The sequence below is a fragment of the Colletotrichum aenigma genome, assembly GCF_013390185.1.
Source record: "Colletotrichum aenigma strain Cg56 chromosome Unknown KSG_Cg56_contig07, whole genome shotgun sequence".
Lineage (NCBI taxonomy): Eukaryota > Fungi > Ascomycota > Sordariomycetes > Glomerellales > Glomerellaceae > Colletotrichum > Colletotrichum aenigma.
The window spans coordinates 1122593-1143328 of NW_023500913.1; the positions used below are offsets into that span (position 1 = coordinate 1122593).

The 20736-nt window shown below is 53.3% G+C and overlaps 3 protein-coding genes across 3 annotated transcripts; 1 reads left to right on the top strand and 2 right to left on the bottom strand.

The window, feature by feature from the left end:
• Window positions 1-409: 409 nt before the first annotated feature.
• On the bottom strand, window positions 410-10706 carry CGCA056_v010575 (uncharacterized protein; the record flags this gene model as incomplete). The annotated part of the gene is made up of 9 exons (XM_037325822.1): window positions 410-1186; window positions 1244-1883; window positions 1931-2057; window positions 2120-2213; window positions 2264-4020; window positions 4088-6819; window positions 6872-8366; window positions 8489-10305; window positions 10360-10706. The coding sequence occupies 9 exons, from the start codon at window positions 10704-10706 to the stop codon at window positions 410-412; spliced, it is 9786 nt and encodes a 3261-aa protein (XP_037174892.1).
• A 756-nt stretch (window positions 10707-11462) lies between these two features.
• Window positions 11463-13113, bottom strand: apdF-0 (Aspyridones efflux protein apdF; the record flags this gene model as incomplete). Its single annotated transcript, XM_037325823.1, has 4 exons — window positions 11463-12017; window positions 12072-12654; window positions 12703-12736; window positions 12789-13113. 4 exons carry the CDS (start codon window positions 13111-13113, stop codon window positions 11463-11465), a joined length of 1497 nt encoding a protein of 498 aa, XP_037174889.1.
• Window positions 13114-14994: 1881 nt separating this feature from the next.
• Window positions 14995-20693, top strand: hrr1-0 (Helicase required for RNAi-mediated heterochromatin assembly 1; the record flags this gene model as incomplete). Its single annotated transcript, XM_037325824.1, has 2 exons — window positions 14995-18367; window positions 19270-20693. 2 exons carry the CDS (start codon window positions 14995-14997, stop codon window positions 20691-20693), a joined length of 4797 nt encoding a protein of 1598 aa, XP_037174890.1.
• Between the last annotated feature and the right edge of the window lie 43 nt (window positions 20694-20736).

The window sequence follows — 20736 nt, forward strand, 5'->3', positions numbered from 1 at the left end:
ACTTCTGGGTCTTCCTGACCTGGTTCTCCTGACCTAATCTTCCTACTTCAGTGCCTCGCTGTTCTGCCTTGATTCACGTGGATTGACAGAACCATGGCCTTGTAAGTGAGACACAGACTGTGTCGAGCAATCCAAGTCCCCAAGTTCTCGTGGGAATCAAACAATAAAACAGGATCGCCTACTGATCCATCGCAGCCATCATACTGCTCGTCATCACTACTATTAGACAAGTGGGCTGACCAGAAAGAACCGCGAATGGTGAAAACAAAGACAATTTGACGATCTGAGCTAGCAAGCAAGTGGTATCATACAGAAGTAATCCGAACACCAATGAAAGAACATTCCACGTTGCCATCCCTTGACACGGAAGATCAAGCAACATTCTGAGCAAGTATCCCATCCGACTAATTCAATACTCCGAATCCGACTCCACCTGAGGGTCCTCGCCATCGCTGCCCATCTCCGACTCGTTGTACTCGATCTCGTCGTCGTCAGCATCGCTGTCTGCGTTCTCATTTTCGCCCATGTAGTCCAGACCGAAATCGTCCAGAGGCTGATCATCGGCATCCTGTTGAACCTTCTGGCGACTGATGGGGACGAAAAGCTTGTCATTCTTCTCCGTATCAGTCTTGCGGAAGAAAGGGTGGGTAGCCTGAAGAGGCTTTCCCTGGGCGATGAAGCCCATAGGGGTAGAGACAAAGTCCTGACCACGGCGTCGAGCAGCAAGCCATTCTTGGCAAAATGTCAATGGACGAGGTGTCAGACCAGTCTTGGCTGGCTTGGCCGACGGCTTAGATTCGACTGCTCCGTCAAGCTGTGCCCTCTCCAGATCTTCATCAGAAGACTCTTCCATGTCTTCGGAAAGAGAAGTCTCGTCAATACCGAGCAGGCGGCATATCTCTGCATACTCGTCCCACTCAAAGTAGAGCCGTCCGGCGTATAATCCCAGTTCAACCCTCAACCACATTGGCGCTTCCCAGTCGTTAGCAAGAGGCGGGATACTGAGATAGTCAAGTTTGCTGAAATGAAGCATCTTGCGGGTGACGGGGGCCGAGTATAGAATGAGATGTGTCATATGCTTGGGGCCCTTGTTTCTGGTAAGAGGCAGAAGCATCTCGGCTTCCTCGGGGACAACGACGAGAGCGACACCAGTGACATCGCTCCAAAGAATCCAATTCACATTGCGCTGTAAATCACTTGTCAGAACTGCCGCCAACATGAAAGCTTTGCGGAATGTACTTACCAGGAAATTGTCATTTGTCAAGTCGAAGGTGAGCTTGATTGTTCGCTCGAATTCTGTGGAAACGAACAGCCGTGCCTGTGTTGATCGATCGGCAACCTTGAACTTTTTGCCCGTACCCGTCTTTGCCAGCGACTTGAGAACTGGCACGAAGCTCTGAGATCCAGCGGGAATTCTTCCGTTCAATGCGAACGACTCAATATCTTGAGCAAGGCCCGGGAACGACAGCGCTGGGTAGTGCTGGGGCTTTTTGACTTGGCGAACAGTCTCCACTTCGAATGCCACTTCTCGCTCTTGCTCGACCTCCTGCAGAGCTGAAGCATGAACAGCCCGACCCGTATCTTGGAATGCTTTGCGTCTCGTATTGAGCTCCTTGACAAAAGATCTGATCTTCAGGTTCGAACCAGCTCGGAACTCGCCAGTGCCCTTCACCTTTCGCTTGGGCTCGTACATCTGCTGCAAGCTGAACTGCTCGTTCTGCTTGATTGTGGCCAGGTAGTCTTCCCTTTGGGCCTTATCTCGCAGGAATTCGGGATGTTCAACGGTGGCCTGCATGCGCCGGCAAAAGTCGATGCCTTGGGCGTAGTAGAGGGGCTGCAATTGCTCAATGCCATCGCAAGTGTTGTCCAACAGCCAGCAAATTCTGCACACGGTCAGTGTGGTCCAGTGCATGTGTATCCATGTACTTACACGTCGTGAGAGTCGACAGTGGCACCAAGAGGTTTAGACTGCAAATCCAGGATGCTCTGATATACTTCTGGTGGAGCAAAGAACGTGACGGATTGGGTAGTTCCCAGCTGTCTCAGTCGCATTGCAGCTGTTGGCGATGGGTCAGCCTCTTCCCAAAACCATAACATGGGGACGGCTCCCTTCACTCACCTTGAACGGTATGGTCCTTGCTCTGACCGAGGCCGAGAGTAAGTGCGCCTCGAGCACTAGGGGGAAACTTCAGGTCCGTTCCTCGAGTATGTGCCTAGAGTCATTCAGCTGAAATTCCAACATAAGACATGACCGTCATCTTACCTCGTCCAAGTACACCAAACATCTACTGAGGTCATCCGCGTACGGTGAAGCAAGTAGTGGGGTCTTTCTGCCAGTTCTCTGAATGACCCATGGTTTGTTCTGTTCGTCAAAGAACAAAGCAGCGAAAGCTCGCTGGTCAACTTCCAGCCATTTCTTTGCAAGGGTGACATTGTCCATCTCCAGGATCTGAGCTCCTGCATCGATCAGGATATTGATGTCCCGTCGCCTGAGCTCTTGCAAAAGGTCTGATTCAGTCGCTCTTTCCCCTCCCGAGCCTTCAATCTTGCGACACTCACGAGATCGCTTATGTAGAAGGTAAGTAAGGACCTCAGCGTTCGTGTGAGATAGGCCGGGAAGGTCTTCCTGCTTGATCGTCAGAGGCAACATCGTACGATTGTCATTTGTGCCACTAAATCCAGTTGTCAGAGCCCTGGAAATCTCTTGGCTGTCTCCATTGTTTGAGGAGGGAGTGTCGACCGTGAATAGTGGAATATCCCATCCATTGGACTGAAGCTTGACTCTGAACTGCTTAGCGTGTTGGGGAAAGACGAAGTTGTTCATGAAGTAGTCAATGGTTGTCATATTGTACCGTACAGCCTTCCAAATTTCGACAAGCTGCAGATCATCATCTACGTTGATGGAGTTCCATGCTTTGAGGGACTCGGGAAACGATTCGGTGGTCTGAGTCCATTTGTCATACTCAGCCGATGGGTCATCGGACTTGAGAAGGTGCTCCAAGGACTGGGTGAGCTGCGAGACACTGATGCCGTCGTAGTAGAAAGCCAGGCATGTAAACAGAATAGCAACATCTGGATGTCCCCATTCAGACTGCTCGCTAGGAACACCCTTCGCGTGATAGGGCACAGCGATGGGGTCGCGCAAAGGGTGTAGACCGTACTGGACGTTCCATCGCTTCTTCAGAGTCATCATCAATATCCGATTCGCCAGAATTCCCCGTAAAAGATAGACTGTCTGGCGAACAGCGGGCCGATCCGGACAGAGTTGACGAATGCGCTGCAGAGTGACGTCCCGGGGTTTGCCTGTGAGGAACTCCCGAATCGCAAGACGGTCCGCCGCTTCTAGACTTTGGACCGGAAGGATCCCATCAGTACCTCTCAATACGTCAGCGGTGAGGCCGCGAATGAGTTCTTCCTCGACATCTGACCGGAGGAAGAAAAGTAGAGGAAAGCCACCACCAGGCCGTCGAACCACCTCAATCGAGTTGGGGAATGCACTCGTCAGCCCGTAAGAATGACGATCAACAAGTCGTAGAATAGCTTGAGTGGCTTGCCATCGTGAAGGATGGCCATCCACAGTAGTTTGCGAACCAGAGGGGTAGATGAGCTGTGTTCGTACAGCCAATGTGTGGTCGGACTCATCGAGAATGTCACGGCACCGAGTGCGAAGCCATGATTGAACATTGATCATGGGACCAGCTTCCGGAACTCTGTTGTCAAGAAGGCGCTGCAATCCGCTCAACATGAATGAAAGGTTATGCTCTGGTTGGCATACCATCACCCCTGCTTCCTTCATCATAGTTCGGTGGATTCTGTGGTACGCCCGAATGATATGCTCCTCGGTGGGTGTTCGTCGGGAAAACGGAAGGTGGCGCACTTGACGGTCAAGTAGTCCACCTAGGCGACCTTGAAGCAATTGCGACGTCTGGAGGAGCAGAGCCTTTGGTACAACCACTCTGACGAGGTTCTGCCGATTGGCGAGCGCTGCGGCAACCATTGGGATAATGCAGGATGTCTTGCCTGAGACGCAGTCAGTATGCCACTAAGCGACAGATGGAAAGAAGGCGGAGATAATCAGTCAACTTACCTTGGCCCATGTTCATTTGAAGAACGGAATTGTTTCCCGAGGCGGGAGAAATCGTAGCCAGTGCTACATCGACCTGATCGGGGCGGATGAGAAGGTTCGCTTCAATCTCCAAGAGCAGCCAATCTGGGTGGTCGCAAGGCTGCCAATTGGAATGTCCCTGGTTGCTCATCTCATCTTTGTACCTTCCAGCATCACCTCGACGAACAAAATCATTGATTCTGAGGTCTCTTTGCGTATTCGTAATTGCGAGGCCAAAGTCAATCAACGTCTCTTTCGCATATTTACCGAACGTGATGGGCTGCGCGGTTGATCTCAGCTGTTCTAATAGCGTAACGTGAGTGATTGCAGGCCACAACTGTCCAGCCTTGAGCCAAAACAGCTGTTGAGATGAATGGGTATCGTCGGGCTTCTCAAGGGCCTGTTGAATCTTCTCGAATCGGCGCTGGATAGACATTAGCGATAAGGACGCCTCCCTTGCCACAAAGGCAGTTGGTTCATGGTTTGTCGACTCTTTGGGTTGTTTCCTAGTCACAAAGGCATCCAGACTTCTCTGCAAATCCTCTCCGTACTTTTGGCGCACCATCGACGGGGACTTAGAAAACGAGGCGACCATTTGCTTCAGCTCAGCTGTCGAGTCACTGGAAGGAATAAGCGCGGTCTTTGAAGACATCCAGCTGGGGGCGAGGACATTCGTTCCGGTGCTTCGGACGTTGGAGGACGGCAAGGTGATGGGTTTCCGAATGTGGGCTGGATGGCGGGCCTCGTTCGCAGCAGGCGTTGTCTTGGTTGCAAGTTTGGCAGGCTGGTTGCTGGGCTTTCTTGACTCTGGATCGATGCTTTGCAATGCTGGGAACGTCTTTTGGAGCAGATCTGTTCTCAATCGTAAGATCTCGCCTCCTCGGAGACGCTCTTCGAAGAGCTCCTCGGAAGCAATGAAGACCGGAGCCTCGTACTCGACTTCGGACTGTCTGCGATCCAACACGTTTTGTACGGCATCGAGATGAATAGAAAGATCCATGTTTTGGTAGAGTCGCTTCCATTCAACCCTGACAAGTTTCAATGCAGCTCCCACATCGATGAGCAGTGATTTAGCAAGTTCCGCAACCCCTGGTTCTTCGCACGGCCATTGGGCCAGCAAGAAATTCGCCAAGTATTTGCAATCCTCATCTGATCGTCGCTCCCAGGCGTCTCTCTGTTCTCTCATCTTGCGTAATTGCTTCGCGCTAGCAAATTGCTGCAATTCTTCCCCGTCATCTTTTGGCGGTGGCATCTTGTGAAGCGCGATGATGCGCATCAACTGCTCCAGCTGAGGCAGCTGGTTCGGTTTGAAGTTCTCGTACTTTTCCCACATGGGAAGCTCGATAACTTTCAGTTCGTCAAAAATTGCAAAGGCAGCTAACGTTTTGATCAAACACATATCCACCTTGAAGCTGAAGGCAATCGGCGCCAGGACGAACATCAAAGCGAACGGGCTTTGTTGCTCTCGGCATGCCTTAACAAGAGATCCCCAGTTCTCCAATACGTCAACTCCCAGACGATCAGTGAGAGACACCCTGTCGTAAGCCTCTCTAAAGCCCCCAACACTACTACCCATAGACAACTGAATGGACAGAGATGATGTTGTCGAAAGCTGCTCTGGCCAGGTTCGAATGAGGTGAGCAATCTCTAGGGTTTGGCAGTGCCGGGTATTGGAGGGCAAAGGACAGTCCCGAGATCGATACCTTTGGTCAGAGATGCCAACTGGCTCAGTCCTGTCATCGAAGCATCGCTCAAAGGCTTGTCTCCGTGATTCGGCCCTATGCCGTAGATGGTCATCTCCAGGCGCAGGCAATGCGGCAAGGCTAGTCTCCGAGGTGAGAAGCGAGAAGGTGTGAAGCTCGTCGGAAACAGACAAGATCCTTTCAACAAGAGGTCTGAATCTCTCATGCTGAATGCTCTCAGTAGCACTGTCGTCCCACATGTCCGTTTTCATCACTCGGAGATCTTCCGGATAGTACTCATGACGAGGGCTCAGGTGAGCGATCTTAGCAAGCAGGTTGACGTGGGCAGATCCTAGAACCTGCCACGGCTGACAGACTCCGGAAGACAACCACTGAAGGGCTTCCTCTGTACCTGTTCTTCCAGTGAGGGGATCAGGGAAAACGGAAGACGTGTAGGCATGCAGCAAGGCTTTCATGTAGAGTAGCATGGGCTCCGCCGCGCAATCCAATCTTCCCAAGGACTTGTTGATGTTGAACCGCCCGTACATATCGGTAGGGTGTGTACGAGCGATCATGATGTCTTTCCCTTCGATTCGCCTGGCTTCGAATGGTCCCACGGGAACCAGAATGCTTCTTTGTGAGGGATCACGCGGGTTTCGGAAGACAAGCTTGCTACCGAGCCCGTACCACGTTCCCGCGTCCTGATCCAGATCGATCTCAGAACCAAGCTGGGGTGATTGGAGGACCTGACGAGGGTTGACATAGAAAAGAAGCTGAAGTCTTCTGATCTCCACTTCCAAATGTCTTGAAGCTGGCTGATACACCAAAATCTGGCCCTTGTGCTCGAAGCCATCGAAAATTCTGCCCACACGGTTGAAAAGAGGGCTGTAGGTATCGACTATTTTGTCGTATCCTGCTGAACCTCGGGATCTTTGGCAGACTCCGCGATGCACATCGAGCGTCCAATTCCTAAGGTGGATGTTCCAGATGTCGGTAGTGTGAGTGATGAACACTTTGCCGCTTTTCAAATCACTACCATATCATTAGCAAAATAGATTGGAAGAGGAAGAGTGGAGAGACCTACAGCCAATGCCAGCAGTCGTCCAACAGCGGTCCTGGAAGATCCCACGATGTCTCTGTCCGGAAGACTTCTCTTGGAATGAGTTGGAGATATTGATTGCCTTTGGTGGCGCGGACAATCATGTTTCCGGCTTCAAATCCCACGTCGACACGATAATTTCGGGGTGTGAGGCACAGCGTGTAGTCCATCCCCTTTTGGGTGGAAGGGAACGTTAGCAGGGCTTGATCACCGAAGAGCTCGTTGAGGACTTCTATGTGCTCGGGCGCCTTGGGAAGCTTTCCAAGAGGCTTATTGTCGACCAGAAGAAGCCCTTGCACGTAATTGTAGTGAACTTGAACAAGGTTGCCTTCTTCGTTCTCTTGGATGTCGCATGCGACCCATGAGGGCTGCTGTGAGCACAGGTTGTAGATTTGCCGGGGGCGATCTTCGGGCTCGGGCCAGACAGCTCGAATAGCCAACCGAAAGACGTCTGGGCTTTGGATGATGGAGGCGCACACCAAAGATGCGAGACGATATGACAGTTTCAAGTCGGAGACAACAGCATGCTGGAGCACCTGGGGCAGGGCGCCGACTTCTACCACCAGGTTGTCTTGCACAGTAATGCAGCACTCGATGTATGCTTGGAGAGAAAGCTCGTCCAAAAGGGTTGCCTGGCTGCGATGAATAACGAATGTTCTCTTGCAAAGAATTGCCGCCCACAATGCGTACTGCTGGCATCTTCGAGCTGCTTCTGTGTCGCTTTCTTTGTATGTTTCTGCTCGTAGCATCTCCACCCAGCGCAGACAGATTTGACGTGCTCGAATGAGAGCACTTAATGCTTTCAGCGAGGCATTCGGATTCGTGGCAGTGAGGGTATGGGTGCGCAAAAGGATGGTGATGACGACGTCCATCAGGTATGTCTCGCGCCAATTGGCCTCCAAGCTGTCCAGTCGAATGATGAGTTGCTCCACAAGCCGATCGCAGAATTGCTCCTCGCGAAATATTTTGTGGACTTTCCGCAGGACATCTCTCCCGCGTTCACCGCCAGTGTCATTGCCGCTGATGCCATCGTCATCGGCTGGTCCGCTCTGACACACAAGGTTGGAAACCACCAGCAGAGTAACCTCGCTGGAGAAGTTCAAGTTCGTTGATCCGAGTTCGGTCAAGAGAGCAAGCCAACGCTGTGCTTTCCCGGACATCAGAGTTTGCATCGCCAGGTATTCATGAACGTTGACGCCAGCGGGACAGCTAGATTGGCTGGCCATGATCTCGTAGGAGGATGGCCCAGGAGCACCAGGGGCGAAAGACCTCTGCTCGAACAGTTTGCTGAAAGGCGAGGACTTTGGGAGTGTCAGAGCCACGTGGTGCGCAAACGTGGGACGAAATTTGAGTCTTCCGGGCCAAGTGCAAGTTCCTTCGTCAAACATTCCCAGCTTCATCCCATTTGGACGGCAGACACCCTCCCGGCCTCCTTGCCACTCTACTGGAAATGGAACTGACGTGTAGTGTGTAGTAATGACTGACGACGATTAGGTTAGCATGGCGACTTCATTGTTAGGCCCGGCCTCTGGAGCATTCACAGCAGGACATAAGTCGGGAGTGAACCATTGGCGGAGGCATTGATAGTGGGGAATTACTTACATGGCTTGGTGGTAGATGCCAGGCCAACTTTGCTCCGATTTGGCTCAAAGAACGGCTTCAGCTGCAGATTGTCCTTGAGCAAGCAACGAGGTGGGTTTCCTTCGTCATTGAATGGTGCGGCTAGTTGCCGGAGAATCCACCAAGTTGTTTCGCGGTACACTGCGAACTCCTTCGGGCAGGCGAGCTCAAAGACTGTTGCTCGCGTGACGACTGGGTCCGAGGGAAGGAGGTCCTCGAAGATGGCAATCCGCATTTTCTGGGCGCTCCACATCTTGGAGCATCTGGGACAATTTGGGTCATGCTGCTCACGTCCCAAAAGATCGAAGTCATCTCTCAGGTACGAGCAAACACTGGTGTCAATCTGGCGGATTAGATCGTCGTACCTCTGGCTCTTTTTCTTCCACTCAGACTCCTTTGAAGCTCGCAAATCATCTGCCACCTCCACGATTGATTCGTGTAACTGTTTCAAATTGTACGCGTCTGCTGATTCAGAGTAGTATCGCTCACCGAAGCATCCTGGAGATGGGTCTTCGAATATGTTCCGACGTTCACTACTTGCCCGCTTGACACGGTCTGAAAGAAGGAGCTGGAGCGTGTTCAGCCGAGCCATATCGGTGTATTGAGGCAGCAGAAGAACATCGAGCATCTGCGGATGTAGAACAGGGTGGAATTCCTGAAGGAGGGGAAACCAGTGACAGGCAATTGCGTCCATCCTTTGCCACATCTCCATAATTGTCAAGATCATCTGACTCTTTTGCTCGGGGTTGCCCTCGTAGAGTGGAACAGCCATGTTGGCGTAGTCCGTGATACGCTTTGCGATTTCGGAACAAGTCTCTCCCGGCAAGTGGGAAAGCTCAAGCTCTCTATCAATCAGCTTGTGGTATGACTGGGCGTAGTGGCTGAGATGGTCTTTGGCGGCTTCCGCAAGACCTTCATTGGGCCTTGTCTGCTGCCTTCGTCGGTGGCGAGGCATCTTGAATCGTTCCAAGGCGTTATGGAGATGAGCACGGCTGATCCGAAGGCTCAAGCGAAGATCGGCATCCGCGGCCTTTCGCGGTAGCAGTGGAATGTGTTTGTGCAACGAGGCCCTCTCTTGAGCCAAAGCGACATTCAAGACCCTGTTGCAGTTTTCAATGGACTTGTTGAACTTGGGTCCAAGAAAATCGAAGAGAAAACCGTAGCGAGAGACGATGGAATCGTTGACGCAGCGCTGTTTGTCGAGGTCAAGCTTGACCAGACGTCTGCAGATCTTTTTCTTCAGGAAGTGCACTCTCTCAATGCCGATGTTGTAGCTGGGCGCTTCGTCAAGAAATTTGGACAGGACCACGGCGATGTAGAACTTGTACTCTAGGCGACCGGACTCTGCATCCAACGCCATGGATAGATAGCGCTGAATACCGACGCGAATGACCAACCACACAGGGAGTCGACGCCAGGGTTTCTCAGCTCTGTTCCAGCATACGTCGTCCCGTACTCGCTTCCGTAAAAGGGTGGGAGCAATCCTGCGACCGTTCTCCTCGAGAATTGCCATGAGCATAGAAGTGATGATTGACGGATCACCGGTGTTGCGGTACTCGTAGACAATGGCGCCGGCCTTGAACGTATGGGCGGCAAAGGTCTTGGTGTTCTCAAGCGAGGCTTGCTCAATGAAGCTCGCGACGCTTGTCTGAAAGTCGTCGTCGCTGAAGGTGGTGTAAGGCACTGCAACAGCGATGCCAGGAAAGTCCCAGACCAGGGCGGCCTTGGCGGCCAAGACGTCTTCGTTGCGAGGAGAGGCTTCGAAGGCCTCAAATACGACACAATCCTTGAAGATGGGGCTAAACGGTTGTTAGCGACGTGGAAGCTGTAATGGCTGGGGTGCAAACACTTACTCCTGGGCTCTGCGGACGATCAAGCCAGCATTCTGACTTTCGACATAGAGAATGAGGCACCCCGAAGGGTCGAGGTTCTGGAAACGACGCACCAGGCTGGACTTGTCTATTCTTCCGGCGCGATTGACTTGCTGGCAGGCGATAAGGGTCTGGCGAAGTGACTGCCAATGGCTGTGGGAGGGATTGTCTGCCTCGCTGCCGCTCATGATGGTGGCGGCGCCGATGAGGCGCTCAAGGAGGGCACCTTCGACGAGACGAAGCTGTCGATCATGTTCTTGGCGCTGTGGAAGCTGAGCGGGCAACACCAAGTGGTTGAAAAGCGCGTCGTTGACCGCCGCTGGCTCCATCTTGGGCGTTTGCAGCCGCTCGGCTCGGGATGCTGTGGGAATCTGAAATTCTGAAGTCGTATGCTTATGTGTAGCGTTTGATTTTGGGGAGAGAAGGGAATGTTAGAAGAGATGAGAGGTGGTTCTCGGAAAGACGCCCACACGCGGAATCGAGTGGTGGTGAAGACGCGACGAAAGTGTGGGAGAAAAGAAAAGGTGAAGATGAAGTCGACGAAGTGCCCTGTGTGGTGTGGAAGCTGGAGGCAGATGACCCACTTTAGTCCGCTGGTGCCAGTGTCTGATGGATGCCTCGAGCTTTTTTGGGTGTGCAATGCTGTCTGATAGGTCTTTTATTCCTGAGACGAGGCAAGAGTAGCCTGGGAGGGTGCCTGCCTTCCCGATGTGTGGTGGGTAGCCTTGTCCAAGTCGACAAACGGGCGACCAAGGGCCCTGCAGGAGGCCGACCCAACGAGAGAAATGGGAGAGAAGATACCGAAGGCAGCAACAGCGGCAGTCAAAAGAGACGCCGGTGACAAGGAACAACGACAAAAGGGACGACGACGGCGAAAAGGGACGAAGAAAAGGGACGAAGAAAAGGGACGAAGAAAAGGGACGAAGAAAATGGGCGACGACGAGAAAGGATGACAAGGAGGAACAGGGTGACTCCATGAGGATACCAAAACGCAATATCAATCACCTGAAATTCTCGAAATGCTACATTATCTCCTACACCAGGTCAGAGCACCTGTCATACCAGCAAATGTCTCACGAACCGTCTCAAACCTTGATCCACAACCACTTCCCATGCTTTCTCGCCCTCGCCATCCTCGCCGCGATGAGGAAACACATTCCAGCCAGCATACACGCCCCGGCATACGCCTGCGCCCCCGTGTACTTGCCCCCCTCAGCCGAGATGATGGCGCCCGCGATGGGCTGTCCAATGAGCACCGCAAATGAGATGAGCGTGAAGGTCATGCCCATCCGCGTCCCCTGCTTCCTCGGGTCCGCCGTCAGCGTGCCGATGCCCGAGGGCATGAGACTCTGGATCGCCCCCGTGAAGAAGCCGTAAAAGGTCGTCCAGACGTAGAGCCCCGTGACGGAGGACACGGCCGGCCAGCAGAGCATCATGATGCCGGAGATGAACGACATGGGGATGAACATGTTGACTGTGCCGATGTAGTAGGATGCAAAGTAGGCTGGTATGAGTCGCCCGGGCACGCCGGTGCCGTTGAGGAGGAGTAGGAGGTTCAGCGACGATGTGTAGCTGAGTCCGACGATGTCGCGGGAGTACGAGGCGATGTAGTACGATGCGAAGAAAACGCCGAGGTAGTTCTGTCGTGTCAGGTCAGCTTCCAAACGTCACAGCCAACACCCAAGGAATCCTACCAGCCATGACCCAAGGGCATAGAAAAAGTACTCCAACTCCTTGAACGCCGCCCACTCGACCAGACTCCCAGCCTTCCTCGGCTTGATTCTGGGTTTCAAGATGAGAGACGTGACGAGCAACGTCACCATTTGCACCAGCGCGATCGCCCGGATGGTCCATCCAAAGCCGATTTTGGGAAGCAGCTGCCTCACCATGCTAGGATAAATCATACCACCGGTCGAGCTACCAATCGACACAAATCCTAGGGCAAGGGCCTTCTTCTTGTCAAAGTAGGTCGATGCCGTGGAAAGACTAGGGCAGAAGAGAAAGCCATTGCCGAGGCCCATGCAGATACCCTGAGCGAGGAAGAACTGCCAGTACTGTGTACAAAAAGAGGTCGTTACCATCCCTAAGACTACAAGGATAAAGCCCGCGATGAACAGGGGACGAAAGTAACCAGCGTCAGTGAGCCGGCCGGTGAATGCGCCGATGAAGAAGAGGAGGAACACCTCAAAGGAGCCGATCCAGGCGATATCGGATGGTGGACGTGAGAGGGTAGTGGTGTAGTAGGGTTGAAATACGCCGTATGAGTTCACGATGCCCCTAAAGATGTAAGCCACGGCCACAGCGAAGAAGATCCAGGAGACTTACCAGGTATTCATGATGACGAGATGGGTGCCGAAGACTGTCACAAGTTAACACAAGACACCTCTAGATTGAGGTCGTCAGCTACATACTAGCAAGCCAAGCCTTCACACCCCCATCGGGCGGCGGTCCTTCCCCGATGCTAGACGTTGTAGTCGCCCGACTCAAGACTCGGTCCACACCTCCGGATTCCGGTTCGGCCCTCGGACCCGCGGCGCCGCCGCGTGGCACATCGGCCCCGTCATCTTCGGAGGAGGACGACAGCGACAAGAAAAACGCAGGCTCCTCCGCTTCCCCGCGTTTTTCTGCATCTTTCCCGCCTTTCTCCACCTTGCTGCCGGGGACGTCAGTCACCTGCGGAGTCAGTTTCTCGGCATCATGGCTTGGGTCCGATGACGGCGGTAAAGGGGAGACCATGGCCCCGTTAGCTGCCAAGAGCGCACGTGAATGATGGGTTTTCGGTCGGAAGGCTCAAGTCTCAAGGCTTCATGATTCCGTCGTTCTAACAAAATAGAAAGTTCATCCAATTGATCATGGTAAGAATTCCGCAATACAAGTTACTAAAAGTGTTTGATCAACACCCAACAAGCAATACAAAACAATAGCCGCAGGCCAGACGCGCGACCACCCATGGTTATTTAAGCAGCGCCTGAGTCATGACATGTCGACATTTCCACCGGCCATCGGCCAGGTTGGTTTCGGCCGGGGTTAGTCCCCTTCTGAGATAAACGACAGTAGCACTACGCCGGGGTCGGGGTCCCTGAGTGGGGGTAGCTTTGACGCCGATGCGACGCAGAAGCGACGGTTCATGTTATTTTTCGACTTTTGCAATTTCACCCGTCGGAAATCCTTGCCCAAAATTGCGCAAAGAGCAGCACGTGAGAATCCTGCTCGGAGGTTTGTCGACTTTGCGGGCCCCGCAGTACTTTTTCAATAGCCGTTGGTGTGGTGCATCAGCAGACTGCTGCAATTGGACCGCACTGGACCGGATGCGCTCAGTTCAATAGCCGGAGGATCGGCCGGGTCCGGTTCCGGCAGGTCGGGGGCCCGGCCCGCGCGGCACACACTGGCCAAGCCAAGCCCCCCAATTGAAGCCAGACCAACGAAAGATGACATGGATCCGTGATGACTAAGGAGTCTCAGCCGAGACATCTCCCAACTACCTAGGTCCATCGTCACAGCCATCCCTCGAACTTCACTTCGTCATTGCAGGGCCTTGTGTACGCCCTGCTTTATGCGGCCAAGCAGGACGCACAGCTCCAAAGTAAACGCCAAAGTCGATAAACACCGACAGCCAAGATGATCGCTTGCCGGGATCACCACTCAGCCATGCCAGCAACCGCATCATGACCCGACCCGTTTCCTGGCCCCCTCAGCCACCCAACAAACATTTGACTGGGGCGGCTGGGCCTGTATTCGGATGCATCTGAAGCTGGAGGTCAAGCATCTGGCCGCGAGGCATATTTCAATTCTTTGAATTCAACACGTTCCTACTATCATATCTGGTGCTTGTCGCTTCCCCTGTCCGATAGCTTGCAGCCAGTCAGAGTTGCTTGTTTGCTTTTTGTGGTCGGCCTCCGGCAGGCAGGGGCTGTGATTGGCTACAATGAACCTCTTCGAGATACACCCACATTGGCCTCTTTCAAAGTTGATGCCACGGCGCAGCATGCGTTTTTAGACTTCAAATTAGTACCGTTTTGAAAGACTCCGTCATGTAAGAATAGCATTTGACGCTGCAGTTGGTTGGGCCTCATGATTGGCGCCTCTCGCACCAACTGCAGGCAGCTCACTACTGCCCTTGTCGTGCCGCTTTTGTCTTGTTGGAGCTGAAGACTCTCAATGAAGGCATCGAGTCGATGATACTAAAGTCGCGTCAGTCCCACCATAGTTCCCCTCCGAAATCCTTTGCATCCTCTTCATCACCTCTACTGCACAAGTGTCACGCCTCACTTTTGAACGAATTGAGATGCCCATCATGGCTCCAGTGCGTGGGTCAGTCAGGCCCATGGTGTCGATACTTTCAGCTGCATTTTCTGGCTAACTCAGTATAACAGACCTCGGTCCAACTCTCGATTTCCTTCATCCGCCCCTTGCCGGCTGTTTGTAAACACCGGCCGGTGTCGCTTTGGTGGACACTGTAGGTTTTCTCACGATCCTGGTGCGGCGGCGAGCAACGCTCGGAACACTGGCAGTTCGAACCGACCATCCGATCCTGAGCGAGAGAAGATTCATGCTTGGAAACGTCTACGACCGTCCCCAGCATATTCCAATGACGGGGATACAGCCAGCTACTTCCGTATGGCCCTTGATCTTGTTGAGCAAGACGCCAGTCTAGCCCAGGAAGTCATCAGAGAGATCGCATCTGACCGCAGACTCAATCTGATCAGGGACGTCCTCGAGGGGCTTTCGCCAAGCAAGACACCAGCCGAGAAAGCGAGCCTCTGGGAGTCACGCATCTCTCCGCTATTCCGAGTCATCATTCACCCGGCGATTGTTGATTCAGTCGTCGTGGAACAGGAGACAACCACAATCTATCGGTCTTTTCTGGGAATCGATGCAACCCGCCTCAAGCACCTCTTTGAATTTGTCCTTCATCTCGTCGCCCACTGGTCTGAGCTACCCTTCCGCGAATCCGAGGCATCTGGCCTCGAAGCCATCTCCCTTGCGTGTGGTCTCTTAGCCAAAGTCATCGACACGAGCGCAGCGAACATTGTCAATTCACACTTCACATCAATCGTCGAGGATATCCAACTCCGTCTCGACGTCTTTGGCAACGGTGCGGAGGCCTTCTACTCGATGCAGGCCTCAAAGTATCTAGACTACGTCCGGCGTCGACTTGGCATAGGCCACTCTTTACCCGATGTCGCACATAAGAATGCCAACTCGGGTGCCATGGCCGAGTTCATCCTCGCCGAGGATCTGCCCGGGCGGCTCTCGCTCAGAGGACGTCGCCACGATAACGACCATGCCGACATCGCCAAGATCAGGATAATGCCCACTCTCGAAGAGATCATGTCATTCAGAGACGAGTACTTGCCCACAGTCAACCCCTCGCAGCACCACTTGCAAGGGCTTCGGGGCTTGCTAGATCGCCATTTCCGGCTGCTCCGCGAGGATACACTGCACGATCTCCGGAATGCCATCCGCACAAGGGTCGAGTCGAACAATCGGGTGCGCGAAATTAGGACGAGAATTGTAGTCTACGACTACGCCACCGCCGTCGAGACCACGTTTGACAAGCGGGATGGTCTTGAATTCGTCGTCAAGTTCGACCAGCCAAAGGCAGCCAAGGAGTTGGACAAAGCCCAGCGAGCTGCATGGTGGGTACAGACCAAAAGGCTCACAGATGGTGCACTCGTCTGCATCGTCGATGACATTGGCAACGTCTTCTTTTTCCAAGTCTCAAGGTCTACCGTCCGGACACCGCACAACCCGACTCAGCAGACCCAGCAGGAAGACGCGGCAGACGCTCCCAAGTATAGCTTGCCGGATGACAACCGCCACGCGTTCGTTCATCTGAAGCTTGTGGATACCGGAGTCGACGAGGTCAAGCGCGCCCTTCTGTGGTTCAAAAACATGGGTTCAAGACAGCACCGACAAATGTTTGAGTTCCCGTCGATCCTTCTTCCTGCATTTGCCCCTCCTTTGAAAGCCCTACAAACAATGTCTCAAAAGGTCGACCTTCCTTTTCAAACTATCCTCACTCTTCAGGCGGGGGATCAACCACCCGAGATTCCACCTCCGCTGTACTCCATGCGTCCGGGCTTTTCTTTCGATCTCAGTACTATTGCCAACGACGGGAAAGCGCTGTCGTTTACTCCTGGTGAACCTGTTGATCCAGCCGAGCTCAGCAGACACTCCACGCTGGACCTGACTCAGTCAGGGGCTATACTAGATTCCCTCAGTCGATCTTTCGCTTTGATCCAAGGGCCTCCGGGCACAGGAAAGAGTTACACGGGTGAAGCTCTCATCAAGGTGCTACTTGCAAACAAATCCAAGGCCAAGCTGGGACCGATCATGTGCGTTTGTTACACAAACCACGCCCTGGACCAGCTTCTGGAGCATCTTGTTGATGGGAAGGTCCAGAATATCGTCAGGATCGGCTCTCGCTCCAAGTCGGAGAGACTCGAGCCTGTCAACCTCCGTAAGGTCGTCGAGGGCATGACCCGCACAAGGACCGAACGCAGAGCACTGTACGAGTCGATCGAGGCACTTGAGTCTGAAGCCGATTACGTGGCCAGGAATCTCACTACCTACAAATACCTCAACACAAACGAGAAGATCCGAGCGTTTCTTGCAGCGCAGCATCCTTCTCAACATGATGAGCTCTTTGGTCCAGAGCAAAGCAACGAAGATGCGGAAGATGGTTGGGAGACGGTCCGTCACGGGAGGAAGAAGGCCATGGAAGTCTGGCTGCACGGTGGTTTAGTGACCAAAGTCCCCAGTCGCACCATGACGCAGCTTTATCAAACGAGACTATCAGAGATGAGCCGCCAAGAGCGTCTCCTTCTGCACCAAGATTGGGTCCGTCAGGCACTCGACCCCGAGCTGAGAAGGTTGTCTTCGGCGCATGAGACATACGAGAGCATGCGAGACAGGAACAACCGCGTCAGAAGCTCAATCGATCTTCGTGCTCTGCAGCAGGCAAACATCATTGGAGTCACTACTACAGGGCTCGCCACCAACCTCGATCTTCTCCGGCGCGTCAACGGCAAAGTCTTGCTGTGTGAAGAAGCAGGTGAGGTCCTTGAGGCCCATTTGCTGACTGCCTTGCTCCCAACCATCGAACACGCCATCTTGATTGGGGATCATCTCCAACTGCGACCTCAAATTCAAGACTGGAGGCTTCAAAGTGCCAATCCAGCCGGCAAGAAGTACTCGTTGGATGTGTCCCTTTTTGAACGTCTTGCAAACACCCCCAAATTCCCCTTCAGCATCCTCGACACGCAAAGACGTATGCATCCATCAATCTCCGAGCTTGTTCGCTCTACCTTGTACCGATCCTTATCAGATTCGGATGCGGTTCAGGACTACCCGCCCGTCTGCGGATTGGCCAAGAGGCTCTTCTGGCTTCATCATGAGAGTCCCGAATCCGGTCGAAGGTCTGACCAGGATTCCATCGAAACCTCATACTCGAACGATTTTGAGATAGACATGGTGGTGGGCTTAGTCTCCCATCTTCTGAGACAGGGTGTCTACAAGTCGGGCGAAATTGCCGTGCTGACGCCCTACTTGGGTCAGTTGAACAAGTTGCGACAGAAGCTCGGGTCTACCATGCACATTGTTATCAACGACCGAGACATGGACGATCTGGCTGGTCTGGAATCACCCGATACGAATTTCCAAGACTCTCCGAAGAAGGGAGCGGCAAAGTCTTCTGCGCTACAAGGAGTACGTGCTGCAACAGTGGACAACTTCCAAGGCGAGGAAGCCAATGTTGTCATCATCTCTCTCGTGCGAAGCAACAATGAGCGGAGATGTGGCTTCCTCAGCACATCCAATCGTATCAATGTGTTGCTGTCCCGAGCCAAGCACGGGATGTACATCATCGGCAACTCCCAGACTTCCATCCATGTTCCAATGTGGGCTAAAGTCATCAACCTCATGCAGCAGGAGGGAAACTTTGGCAACGAGCTTGAGCTGCAGTGCCCGAGACACCATGATAACAAGAGTATGGTGTCGCACCCAGAACACTTCATACAATTTTCCCCCGATGGAGGCTGCAACCTCCCTTGCGATCGACGACTCAACTGCGGGCACTCATGCACCGGACCCTGCCACTCAGACATTCTTCACAACGCCTTCAAGTGCCTCGAGGACTGCACAAGGCCAAAAGAGCACTGTAATCATCCATGTCGCAAACGCTGCGGCGATGTCTGCGACAAGCTCTGTACGGAGGTCGTCAGTGGTACACGCCTTATCTTGCCATGCGGACACAAAGTCAACACGATCGAATGCTGGAAAACGAAAGACCTTGCCGCCATCAAATGTGCTGTCCAAGTTGAGAAGCTGGTCCCAGGCTGCGGGCACATGGTCAAGGTGGCTTGTCACGTCAACGTGTCTGCGGCCACTTACTTGTGCAAGACTGACTGCGGTTTTGTTAGGGCATGCGGTCACGTCTGCAAGGGCAGATGCTGGGGCTGTCGCACACGAGAAGAGGGGAAGGTCGTCAAGGAGGAGCATGGCAACTGTCCACAAACATGCGACAGGAACTACACGACATGCAGCCACCGATGTCGAGAAGCATGCCATGAAGGGAAATGCCCACCTTGCTCATCCCCTTGTCAAAACAAGTGCATGCACTCCAAGTGCAGCAAGCAGTGTCACGAACCTTGCCCCCCATGTGCAGAAGAGACATGCTCGTCTTGCTGCCCGCACTCCAAGTGCAGCATGCCGTAAGTTGCTTGATCTTCTGTGTATGCCATCAATAGAGCTAACTAAAATGTTACAGATGTGCAGCTCCTTGCGACTGGGTACCTTGTACTAAGCGATGTACCAAGTCGTTGAAGTGTGGCCACCAATGTCAGTGATCTCGTCAGTTTCCCCGTGGGCGCCGCAGCTAACCATTCGAAGGCCCATCTCTGTGCGGCGAATTATGCCCGAGCGAGCATTTCTGTCAGAAATGTGCGTCTGATGACATCAAAAACACCATCGTCGACCTCATCATGATGAGCGATTACCGATCTATTGACCTCGACGAAGAACCTTGCGTTTTCCCTGACTGCGGTCATTTCTTGACATATTCCACCATGGATGGGCAGATGAGACTTCAAGACGTTTACGACATATCCCCGGACGGTGTCCCAGTCGCGGTCAAAAGCGGCTCACAGCCCTTCGATCTGTCAAAGACGATCAGCGTATGCCCCAATTGCAGGGGTTCCTTGCGGAACATCTCTCGCTATGGCAGGATCGTCCGTCGAGGCCTCCTCGATGAGTCAACAAAGAAGTTCATCAGTTGGTCCAATAGCCAGTGGCAAAGGCTCTCGGAGGCCTTCTTTAGTGCCCAGGGTGCTCTACAAAACACAGACAAAGGGGCTTTTGTGTTTCCCGTTCAAAAGCTGGAAGGATACGACCTGGAAGGAGCCCGTCACGAACAAATGGCCCACCTTCTCAAGATTACTGGCGGTAGCCGCCACAAGGCAATGAGAAGAGTCCGCAATCAGATTGTCAACCTCCTTGGACAGGTCAAGAAAGACGAACAGCCCTACCAACGCGTGGCCCATCTCGTCTGGCACGTCAACCGTCGCCGGCAAAAGGAGACAAACGGCTTCTCCTTCGACGAGTCTGCTATTCAAATGGGAAGCTACCTCCAGGCAATGACACTGCTTCTACGGTGCGACCTTCTCCTCGTATCTGACTTTGTGAGTCTTTGCCGCAACTCCACCAATAGCGCCGTCAAGTCGGTGAAGGTCGATGTATCCACATACATCAAAGACTGCAAAGAGCTCATTCAGACCGCCCACATCCGGAACTACGCTAGACAGGAGGTAGAGGGTCACATATTTGTTAGCATGTTTTGCTCCTTTGTCACGCCGCCGAGCGTGGAGCCGGCAACAGCAGCGATGGAGAACAGGCCGCAGCCAACAGCTGGAGATCTATCCAGATCCCACGAGCGGATGAAAGAGCTCGGCTTGCATCATTTGATTGTCGCCAAGGAACTGATGGAGAAGCATCCTTCGACGGCCGTTCTCGAAAGCGAGTACGACACGGCATGGCGCATGCTCCACGACGGCATCTTCTACAGCGAGGTCTCCAGCGACGAGATGCGTAGTGTCTACCAGGCTATGTCGAAGGAGTTCTTAGGGACTGGTCACTGGTACACCTGCCGCAACGGCCATCCCTTTACAATTGGAGAATGCGGCATGGCAATGGAGGCAACGAGATGCCCAGAATGTGGAGAGGCTGTGGGTGGGAGAAATCATCAATCAGCAGAGGGCGTTCGGCACGCGCGAGACATCGAGGCGCTCGGTTCTGGCATTTCTGGCATGCGAATGTAGTGACAAGGTCTTGGCTCAGTCTAATGGTTAAAGATGACATGAA